Here is an 11,414-nt window from a genome sequence, read left to right as displayed (position 1 = left end):
AAAGCACCATTTTAGCTCCGAACGGACGGAAAAGGAGGACGAGAGGAGCTGAGGAGGAAAAAAAAGGACAAAAGACGAATGCACGGATGGAGTGAGAGGACGGAGGAGGACGAATGAGGAGGATGAGGAGTAAGAGCAGGGGGAGGTGTTTTTCATCCTGAGATCCAAGGAAGAGGAGCCGACAGGAGCGACAAAAAGAGAAGAAAGAAAGAAAGCGAAGGGGAGGCGCCTGCTTTCAAAGAGGAGACAGGGAGGAGAGGAGGAGGAGGAGGAGGAGGAGGAGTGGGGGGGATGCTCGGCTGGCTAACACACTTTTAGCTTCCTGAGGCCCATCCAGACGGCGCCCAGCCTCCACGGGAAGGCCGCGGCGACGCCGGCCATCGGCAAAGTGGCAGGAGCGGTGGAGGAGGCGAGCAGCAGGAGGACGAGAGGAGGAGGAGGCCTCGAAGACAGCGACACCGACAGCCGAGGAGGAGGAGGAGCAGGAGGAGGAGCGGGAGGAGCGGGAGGAGGAGGAGACGCCGTGTGGTGCGCAGGAGCGGCGCTGAGGGAAAGGCAACGGGGGAGGGGGAGGGGAGGCGCTGAGGAGGAGGAAGAGGAGGAGGCCAGGGGACTGATGGCTCGGGGGAGCGGCTCGGGGAGGTGGAGCCGGCAGAGGATGGGCTTCTTCAGCACTCTGCTGCGCTGTAACCTCCCCCCGGAGACGCAGAAGGTGGTGGTGTTCCTCATCATGATGCTCCTCATCATCATCAACGTGGTGCTGATGTTCCTGCTGGCATTCCAGTAGAACACACACACACACACTAACACACAAACGAGGAGGAGACGAGGAGGAGACGAGGAGGACCGACTCCCTCCCTCCCAGTGGATGTGGATGAGCGAGGCTGCTGGGATTGATGGGTGTTCAACATGGAATCAGCAGAACACAGGTACCACAGCGGGGGGTGGGGGTGGGGGGCAGGTACCACAGGGGGTGTCATGTCACATGGTTAATCCAGTGGTTTCCATCCTTTTTGTACTCCTGACTCCATTTGAACATCACAGATTTCTGTCGACCCCAGACATTCAAAACAGAGACTTTTTTTTTGCTAAACTTCATTTGTTTCTGATCCTGTAATAGTTTTCTATACTATGTCGTAAATAAACGTTAATGTCAGAGGACATTCAGTCTGTATAATGTCTGTTACTGTGGACATTCAGTCTGTATAATGTCTGTTACTGTGGACATTCAGTCTGTATAGTGTCTGTTATTGTGGACATTCAGTCTGTATAATGTCTGTTATTGTGGACATTTAGTCTATATAATGTCTGTTACTGTGGACAGAGGCAGTAAATCCAGGTGTAGGTTAAAGGTCAGGATCTGTCCAGTCAGTCCAGCTGGGATTTACAAGGAGGACAATGAAACTGAACAAACTAGAACTGGAACTATGAATTATGAAAGAGCTGCAGCATCTGAAACTGACCACAGTGAACATGTGACACAAACAGAAGCACAGCGCTGCAGTTTCACAACCACAGTTTGTCTGTAATGTTTTGTGATTGGCTCTGTCAACTCACCATATATTTTTTATTAGTAATTTTTTTAAATTTTTATCAATTAGTAGAAATTCCAGGTGACCCCACGTGTGGTCCTGACCCCAAGGTTGAAAAACACTGTGTTAAACCCACAGTGTGTAGCATCATTTATTTATTTATTTATTTATTTGCACATCATAAAACAGCAAGAGAACTGTAATGGTGTGAGTACAAACACAGAATCCAAATGCAGAACTCAAATGCCAAAAATATAATTCAAAAGATTTATTTATCACACACAGGTGAAAAATAATGAACAGTGACAGAATCTTGAGGATAATGGTTGTTGATATCCTTCTCTGATTCGTTCTCTGGATCGGGGGCGACAGCCCGTCTCCCCGTACGGTGTTTGGGGTTTTTCTCCCGACTAGGGAGAAGCAAAGGGAGGTCAGGGACGGAAACAGGTCATACACAGGCAGGCAAATTCTCGGGCGACAGGACATAAGGACAAGACAAAACTCACGCACCAATAGTCAGGGCGAGAAGGTCAAAACCAGGAATCCGGAGAGGCAGACAAAACCAGACAGGGAGCAGGCAAAAGGCGAAAAACTGAGGGATCCAAAAACAGGTCAAAAACAGGCAGGCAAACGAACAAACGAGGTCAAAACGCTGGTCTGAACTGCTAGAGTTACAAACTGGCGAATGACCTAGGGGAGAGACAGGGTTTAAATACACAAAAGGGAGGGAAGACAACTAGACACAGGTGAAGCAAATCAGGGCGGAGACAGGTAATCAGAACAGAGGTCAGGATGAACAGGGAACAGGAAGTAAAGACGACAGACAAGACACATGAGGGAAAACTTAACAAAATAAAACAGGAAGTGACAAACAAAACATAAAAGACAGACAAGACCAGACTAGCGTCTGGCAGCAGGTATGACAGTACCCCCCCTCCTAGGGACGGCACCAGACGGACCAGGGACATCAGGATGGTTCCGATGGAACTGTCGGATAAGGTCCGGGTCCAAGATGCGGGATGCTGGCACCCAGGAGCGCTCCTCAGGTCCATAACCCTCCCAGTCCACAAGGTACTGGAACCCTCTCCCCCGGCGCCGAGCTGCCATCAAACGCCGGACCGTGTAGGCTGGATCCCCGTCAATCATCCGAGGAGGGGGAGGAGGTTGGGTGGGCGGGACCAGACGACTTTCCTTCACGGGTTTAATCTGGCTGACGTGAAAGGTGGGATGGATTCTCATGGACCTTGGTAACTTCAGGCAAACAGAAACAGGGTTAATAATTTTCGAGATAGGGAATGGACCAACAAACCTGGGTGCCAACTTGCGACTCTCTATCCGGAGAGGGAGGTGTTTAGCGGATAGCCAAACCCTCTGATCAGGATGGTAAACAGGAGCGGGGGTCCTATGGGCATCCGCCGAGGTCTTGTAACGGCCTGACGCCTTCAATAGGGCTTGTCTAGCTCGAGTCCAGGTCCTCTTGCAACGGTGGATGAGAGCCAGGGCCGAGGGCACGCCCACCTCCTTCTCCAGGGACGGAAACAAGGGCGGCTGATAACCATAAACCACATGAAAAGGTGAAAGCCCAGAGGAAGCACTGGGCAGTGAATTATGGGCGAATTCCACCCACAACAGATGTCGGCTCCAGGAGGAGGGATTCTGGGAGGCCAGCACACGGAGACCCACTTCCAGGACCTGGTTCAGCCTCTCAGTTTGGCCATTGGACTGCGGATGAAAACCAGAAGACAGACTGACAGAAGCACCAACAAGAGAACAAAAAGCTTTCCAAAAACTGGCAATGAACTGAGGCCCCCTATCGGAGACCACGTCTCTGGGGAAACCATGCAGACGGAAAACATGAGTCAACAGCGCCTCAGCTGTCTCTTTTGCCGAAGGCAGTTTAGGCAAGGGAACAAAATGCACCATCTTGGAAAACCTATCCACTACGGTGAGAACCACCGTGTTACCATTAGACAGGGGCAAACCAGTCACAAAATCCAGGGCGATGTCCGACCAGGGTCTTTTGGGGACAGGCAAAGGACACAGCTCCCCCATGGGAGCCCTATTAGAGGCCTTACAGGCCGCGCACACAGGACAGGCAGCCACATATTCTGCAACCTCCTTCTCCATTGCAGGCCACCAAAAGCGCTGTTTCACCACAAACAAGGTCCTCTTCACCCCGGGATGGCACGCCATCTTCGACGCATGGCCCCATTGGACCACCTGAGAACGAAGGTGCGGAGGAACAAACAGACGGTCTGGCGGGACGCCATCCGGAACTTCACAGTCATTAAGGGCCTCCATGACCAATTTCTCAACCCCCCACTGAAAAGCCCCTACCACACAGGAGCTAGGCAGAATAGTCTCAGGTTCAGACAGGGGAGTGTCAGGAGAGAAGACCCTGGAGAGAGCATCCAACTTCCCATTTTTAGAGCCAGGACGGTAGGAAAGGGTGAAGTTAAAACGGGTGAAGAAAAGAGCCCACCTGGCCTGACGAGAGTTGAGGCGTTTCGCCGAGTGTAGATACTCCAGGTTCTTGTGGTCCGTCCAGATAAGAAATGGCACGTCCGTTCCCTCCAACCAGTGGCGCCACTCCTCCAGCGCCACCTTAATAGCCAGCAGTTCACGATTTCCAATATCATAATTCCTTTCGGCCGGTGACAATCTCTTAGAGAGAAAAGCGCAGGGGTGGAGTCTGTTATCAGAAGGAGAGCGTTGAGAAATAACCGCCCCAACGCCCAAATCGGAGGCGTCGACCTCCACCACAAACTGCAGAGCTGGGTCAGGAACGGACAGGATGGGTGCCGAGGAAAACGCCCTCTTCAGGTGGTTAAAAGCCTTTTCAGCCTCAGGACTCCACCTGAACACAGACTTGGAAGAGGTGAGAGAATGCAGGGGGGCAGCCACACTGCTGAACCCCCGAATAAACTTCCTATAGAAGTTAGCAAAACCCAAAAATCTTTGTACATCCTTTCTGGAAGCTGGAGTCGGCCACTCCCTGACCGCACTAACCTTTTCGGGGTCCATCTGGACGCTACCCTCGGCGATGATGAAGCCCAAAAAGGACACCGAGGACTGGTGAAATTCACATTTCTCTGCCTTGACAAACAGTTGATTAGCCAGGAGTCTCTGAAGCACTTGTCGAACATGCTGAATGTGGGTTTCCTCATCTGAAGAAAAAATTAAAATATCGTCCAGGTACACAAATACAAAAACATTAAGCATGTCTCTGAGAACGTCATTGACCAACGCCTGGAAGACCGCAGGGGCGTTGGTCAGACCAAAAGGCATCACTAAATACTCGTAATGGCCACTAGGGGTGTTAAACGCCATCTTCCACTCATCTCCTTCCCTGATGTGAACTAAATGGTAGGCATTACGAAGATCTAGTTTGGTGAAGATTTTAGCGCCATGCAACAGTTCAAAGGCGGAAGACATTAGTGGCAAAGGGTACCTGTTGCGGACAGTAATATCGTTAAGCCCCCTGTAGTCAATACAAGGCCTGAGCGACTTATCCTTCTTGTCAACGAAGAAGAATCCTGCTCCTGCAGGCGACGATGAGGGCCTAATTAGCCCAGCAGCCAAGGACTCATCAATGTATTTCTTCATAGCCAGATTCTCAGGACCTGACAGAGAATATAATCTCCCTTTAGGGGGAGAAGTACCAGGGCGCAGATCTATGGCACAATCATAAGGGCGATGAGGTGGCAGGGCCGTAGCCTTAGATTTACTGAAAACCTCCTTTAAATCATGATAACACCGGGGAACCTTGTCAAAATCAGGAAAATCCTTATTTTCCTCCATAGGAACACTAACAGGGGCTACAGCAATAGGTGACATCTTAGGAGGATTATCAGGTAAATTAACATACTTGCATCGAGTCTCACAATCTTTACACCATGAAAAAACCTCCCCAGTATCCCAATCAATATATGGTTTGTGGATTTGTAACCATGGATACCCCAAAATGAGTGGCTGAGTATCAGAGTTGTATATGTGAAAACTAATGCTTTCGGTGTGTCCATCAATAAACTGCACAGTCACCGGCTCGGTACAATGAGTGATGCGACAGATCACATGATCATCCAAAGCTCGGGCTTCCAACGGACGCTGAACTGGGGTCGAGATGAGTCCGAGTTTAGTTACTAGGTTCTGGTCCATAAGGTTAGCGTCGGACCCGGAATCGATCAGGACGGGGTGCTGGAGAGACAGAGAATTAGAACACAACAGAACCACAGGAAACGGGCGAGAAACAGTAGACAAACACACTGTTCTGCTCAACAGCGACCCCTCACCTGTCTTGGCATCGGGTCTAAGGGTACAGTTGCTGACTCTATGGCCACCTTGTCCACAGTATAGACAGAGCCCCTCCGTCATGTGTCGGCGGCGCTCCTCGGCCGAGAGATGAGTCCTTCCCAACTGCATAGGTTCCTCTTTACCCCCTCCTGTCTCAGCTGTCGGAAGTCGTAACGTCTCTCGACTCGGTCCCTTGCTGGACGAAGAGCTGACCTCTGGTTCCATGACCTGCCAAACTGATTCCTGATCAGCGACCCGGATGGCCTCGGTGATAACATCGTCTAGGGAGGTGAACTGTTGGCGGAGCGCCATCTCACGGCCGACAGAGCGATTAAGGCCGGACAAAAAGGCAGTGATCAGGGCCTGGTTGTTCCACCCTGATTCCACTGCTAGTGAACGAAAGGCGCTCACATATTGCCTGATGGTTCGCTCTCCCTGTCTGAGCCTCATGATCTGATGACCCGCAAACTGGGTCCGAACCGGGTGGTCATAAACCCGCTTAAGTTCGGAAACCAGGGCCGAAAAAGAATGAACAGCAGGAGAACCCTGTTCAAAAAGAGCATTAAAGTAACTGAGAGGAGGCCCTTCCAGCAGACTAGCCAAATAAGCAATCTTTACAGAGTCTTTAGCAAAACGAACAGGTTGGGACTCAAAAATTAACTGAATCTGAGTAAAAAAGTCTCGACAGGTGTCAGGATTACCAGAGTACTTGGAAGGTGCCGGAATGTTCGGCTCAGCCGAGTCTCAAACAGGCGGAGGGTTGGACCTAATCTCGCTTGACACAGCCGCGGCCGCGGCTTGGGTACTAGTGAGCATAGCCACCTGAGTAGTTAGCTGGTTCATCTTGTCGAGTAGGGTGTGGAGAGCCTGATCATGTCCCCCTAGTCTGTGCCCCTGGGACTGAATTGCCTCCTTGACCTGAGAGAGTTCTGCTGGATTCATGCTTTGGCCAGTTTGTACTGTAATGGTGCGAGTACAAACACAGAATCCAAATGCAGAACTCAAACGCCAAAAATATAATTCAAAAGATTTATTTATCACACACAGGTGAAAAATAATGAACAGTGACAGAATCTTGAGGATAATGGTTGTTGATATCCTTCTCTGATTCGTTCTCTGGATCAGGGGCGACAGCCCGTCTCCCCGTACGGTGTTCGGGGTTTTTCTCCCGACTAGGGAGAAGCAAAGGGAGGTCAGGGACGGAAACAGGTCATACACAGGCAGGCAAATTCTCGGGCGACAGGACATAAGGACAAGACAAAACTCACGTACCGATAGTCAGGGCGAGAAGGTCAAAACCAGGAATCCGGAGAGGCAGACAAAACCAGACAGGGAGCAGGCAAAAGGCGAAAAACCGAGGGATCCAAAAACAGGTCAAAAACAGGCAGGCAAACGAACAAACGAGGTCAAAACGCTGGTCTGAACTGCTAGAGTTACAAACTGGCGAATGACCTAGGGGAGAGACAGGGTTTAAATACACAAAAGGGAGGGAAGACAACTAGACACAGGTGAAGCAAATCAGGGCGGAGACAGGTAATCAGAACAGAGGTCAGGATGAACAGGGAACAGGAAGTAAAGACGACAGACAAGACACATGAGGGAAAACTTAACAAAATAAAACAGGAAGTGACAAACAAAACATAAAAGACAGACAAGACCAGACTAGCGTCTGGCAGCAGGTATGACAAGAACATTAAAAAAACAACATTCAAACAAGTAAAGTCATTGTGCAGGAGAGGATAGAAGCCAAAAAAGGCTCATTTGTATGAACTAGTGGCATTGTACCTGTGGTGTCATTGTACGATAGCATGAGAGGCTAATGTCTCCCAGCATACTTCACAACATTCGAATACAGACATGAAAGTGTGCCTAGTAGATAGTCTGGGAATGTTCGTGTTTTTTTGGTGAGTTTGGCAGAGATCAGGCCTGTGAAGGCTGAGGGACATTCGTACAAACGCCCTCCTGTGCTGCAACATCGATCGGACGGACAGACACAGAACGTGCATTACATAGTAGGATTTTACATAATATTTAATACATAAATCCGCATGTAATATAGTCGAAAGGACAGGAAAATTACACACTACTGCTATTTTATTAAATATCTCTTTGTTCTCTCACAGGCGCATTTTGGGAACTGCAGTAATTATTCAAGGCAGAGTGTTTGACAAAAATGACCACTGTTGGAAAATCACTGTTTATTTATTAGTGTTTAAATGCTCTGGTTCTGTATGTAACACCAGTGGACACGATGGGTTCCACACCGAACCTGGAATGAGACTCAGATGGATGCCAAACCCACATGTGTGGATTAGAAAACCCACTAGGATCCACACAGTGAACACAGTGTCTGTATTTAGAGTCTGTAGAAGAGCATTTACACATGTTTACACATCTAATACACTGACACCTAGGGAGATTTAATGTCCACATTTGGGTCCTAATTTTGGACCCAGTATTTGATTATAAATTCATTACTTATGGGATGAATCCGAGCAAAAGTGTATGTTTTGGGGTTTTTTTGCATTTATCTGAGGTCATCATTAGGTCCATTTTAGGGGAAATCTGTCTACATTTACCTTTTATTATTATTATAAACCCAGTTTCAGAGAAGAACCCATTTATGGTTTATCAACATCATCCTCGAAAAATTAGGACTCTTTCTGTATTCGACTTTGTTCTCATAAAATTGTGGGTTTTATTTTGATATTTTCTGACTTTATTCCTGTTGTGACAGTGTGTTTATTTTCGTATGTGGCCCTGATACACAGTCATACATACACAGACACCAGCTGTAAAACAGGCAGAGTTTTTAGTTTTATTTTCGTGTTTCTACTGGTTTTGGACTGAGGGCAGACTGGAGGCCACACAGACCCACTGTTTGTTCCAGTGTTACTACACAGGGCTAACTGGTTAGCTGCTAACTGCTGTACATATGCAACACATTTCCATCTGGAACAGGTCAGAACTGTTCACACGATGACGATCTTTTTATGAAGGGTCAGTTCAACAGATACATGTCATATATTCTGTCTAACCCGGGGGGGGGGGGGGGGGGGGTCAAATTCATGTTAGTTCAGTTCCACATCCAGCCAAATCTGATCCGAAGTGGGCGGGGCCAGTGAAATAATAACATAATAAAACAGAAATAATGTCAACTCCAAACTTTCCTCTATGTTTTAGAGCGAAAAAAAAGTAAAATTATGTGATGAAAATGTTTACATCTACCAACTATCCTTTAAAACAGTGTGAAGAACATGAACCAACTGACATTTATTAAGAAAACTAAGTGTAATTTTAACAATATTCTGCCTCAGGTTATCATTTACACATGTTCATTCTACCGTACACATACAGTGGATCTACAAATACACAAAATATTTAATAACAGACTGAACATTGGTAAAATTACACTGAAGACATTTCCAAATGTTCATATTTGTTCAGATTATTTGTTTTAGTGTAAATTCAGTAAAATGACATGAAAATGTTGACATTTACAAACAGAAATGTGCAGTTGTGAGTATTTACAGGTTATTCTGACAGTGTTGGGCTGATCTGACCCACTGCAGATGAAACTGGTCTGAATGTGGAACCAGAACTACAAGGACTCAGATCTGCACTGGAGTTTTGTGTTTCACACATTCATCCAATGGACCGGACTGGACCCTTTGGGGGGCTGGACTGGACCCTTTGGGGGGCCAGATTTGGGCCCCGGGTCACATGTTTGACACCTCTGCTCTAACCCGTAATAACATTAGTCTTGTTTTACTGAAGTTTTTTTTGTTTTGTGAAAATGCTCTCTTGGATCTCTGACTATAAAAACACACGATGGAAGTTCTATTGACATTGTCTAATGTTTGTCAGTTAACTCCATGATGACTGATGATGCCTTCAGGTGCAGTTGGGAAGATGAAATGACACTTTCCACATGTGAATTTGAAACTACCAGTGTGTTGTGTTCAAGAATCAGTGACAAAAATCAGTCATACACACACAAAGACACATACACATATACACACATATATACACACATACGCACATGGACCAGTGATGGTCTAGGTCTGAGGTTCAGATCATATATTCATCATATTAACAGGATGTCCCCACAAAGACAGGGACGTGTGTTTCTGTGTTTGTGTTTGTTGTTGCCATGGTGACTGCTGATGCTGGATCTGTTTCCACATCCATCCACTCTTCTGTGTGTGTGTGTGTGTGTGTGTGTGTGTGTGTGTACTCACACTCTGTTTATTTAATGAGGATGTTGTGGTGTCACTGAGAGACAAGCACAGGGAGGCAGAGGATGGGGGAGGGTTGCCTAGCAACAGGCCTGTCTTCTGTTGTCCTCATCGCTATGATGGATCAGTGGAGCAGAGACACACACACACACACACACACACACACTCAGCTTGTAGTCAGAAATATGATGACTCAGTACATCTGATGGTGTGTGTGTGTATATCTGTATGTATGTGTGTGTGTATATATATATATATATATATATATATATATATATACAGGGTGTCCCATAAGTCTCCATACATAGGAGACATAACACATATGGTTCTAACATGTATGTCTTTCTAGTTCTTCTTTCTAGTTCTTCTGCAGTGGAGGACACACATTGAAATGTGTTCCTGACAAAATGTCAGTCATATAGAGCATGTTATAGAAATAAAAATGGTTTATGTCAAGAAATGTTTATTTTTCCTATGTATGGAGACTTATGGGACACCCTGTATATATATATATATATATGTGTGTGTGTGTGTGTACATGTGTGTATATCTGTATATATATATGTGTGTATCTGTGTGTACATACAGCTCATCAGTGATGGCAGTGTGGTGTACGCTGAGGCGCTGTGGGACCACGTCACCATGGACGACCAGGAGCTGGGCTTCAAGGCCGGGGACGTCATCGAAGTAGTGGACGCCACCAACAAGGAGTGGTGGTGGGGACGCATGGTGGACAGTGAGGGCTGGTTCCCAGCCAGCTTTGTACGGGTACGCACACTACACACAACTACACACACACACGCACCCACACACACACACACACACACACACAACAATACACACTATACTACACACATGTTTTACATATAAATATATATATATATATGTGTGTGTGTGTGTGTGTGTGTGTGTGTGTGTGTGTTCTCCAGCTGCGTGTGAACCAGGACGAGCCCATGGAGGAGTACCTGGACCATCTGGAGGAGGCCCAGTCTGGACAGGAGGACCGGTCTGGTCTGGGTCTGTTCCTGGGACCCGGGTTACCGTGTAAAGAACAGATGAGGACCAACGTCATCAACGAGATCATGAGCACAGAGAGAGACTACATCAAACACCTGAAGGACATCTGTGAGGTGAGTCCACCTGAGGGGAGTCCACCTGAGGGGAGTCCACCTGAGGTGAGTCCACCTGAGGGGAGTCCACCTGAGGTGAGTCCACCTGAGGGGAGTCCACCTGAGGGGAGTCCACCTGAGGTGAGTCCACCTGAGGGGAGTCCACCTGAGGGGAGTCCACCTGAGGTGAGTCCACCTGAGGGGAGTCCACCTGAGGTGAGTCCACCTGAGGGGAGTCCACC

The 11,414-nt window shown here is 47.7% G+C and overlaps 1 protein-coding gene across 1 annotated transcript in view; it reads left to right on the top strand.

Annotated features, from left to right (window-relative positions):
• Window positions 1–621: 621 nt before the first annotated feature.
• Window positions 622–11,414, top strand: part of arhgef4 (Rho guanine nucleotide exchange factor (GEF) 4) — a gene marked incomplete at its 3' end in the record, with an annotated part of 19,062 nt that continues 8,269 nt past the window's right edge. The window contains exons 1-3 of the mRNA XM_030129781.1: window positions 622–929; window positions 10,652–10,831; window positions 10,993–11,193. Coding sequence (XP_029985641.1) covers window positions 897–929; window positions 10,652–10,831; window positions 10,993–11,193 — 414 coding nt within the window. The remainder of the gene's footprint in view (window positions 930–10,651; window positions 10,832–10,992; window positions 11,194–11,414) is intronic.

Source organism: Sphaeramia orbicularis, unplaced genomic scaffold (genome assembly GCF_902148855.1).
Source record: "Sphaeramia orbicularis unplaced genomic scaffold, fSphaOr1.1, whole genome shotgun sequence".
NCBI lineage: Eukaryota > Metazoa > Chordata > Actinopteri > Kurtiformes > Apogonidae > Sphaeramia > Sphaeramia orbicularis.
This window is presented reverse-complemented; position numbering and strand designations above follow the sequence as displayed.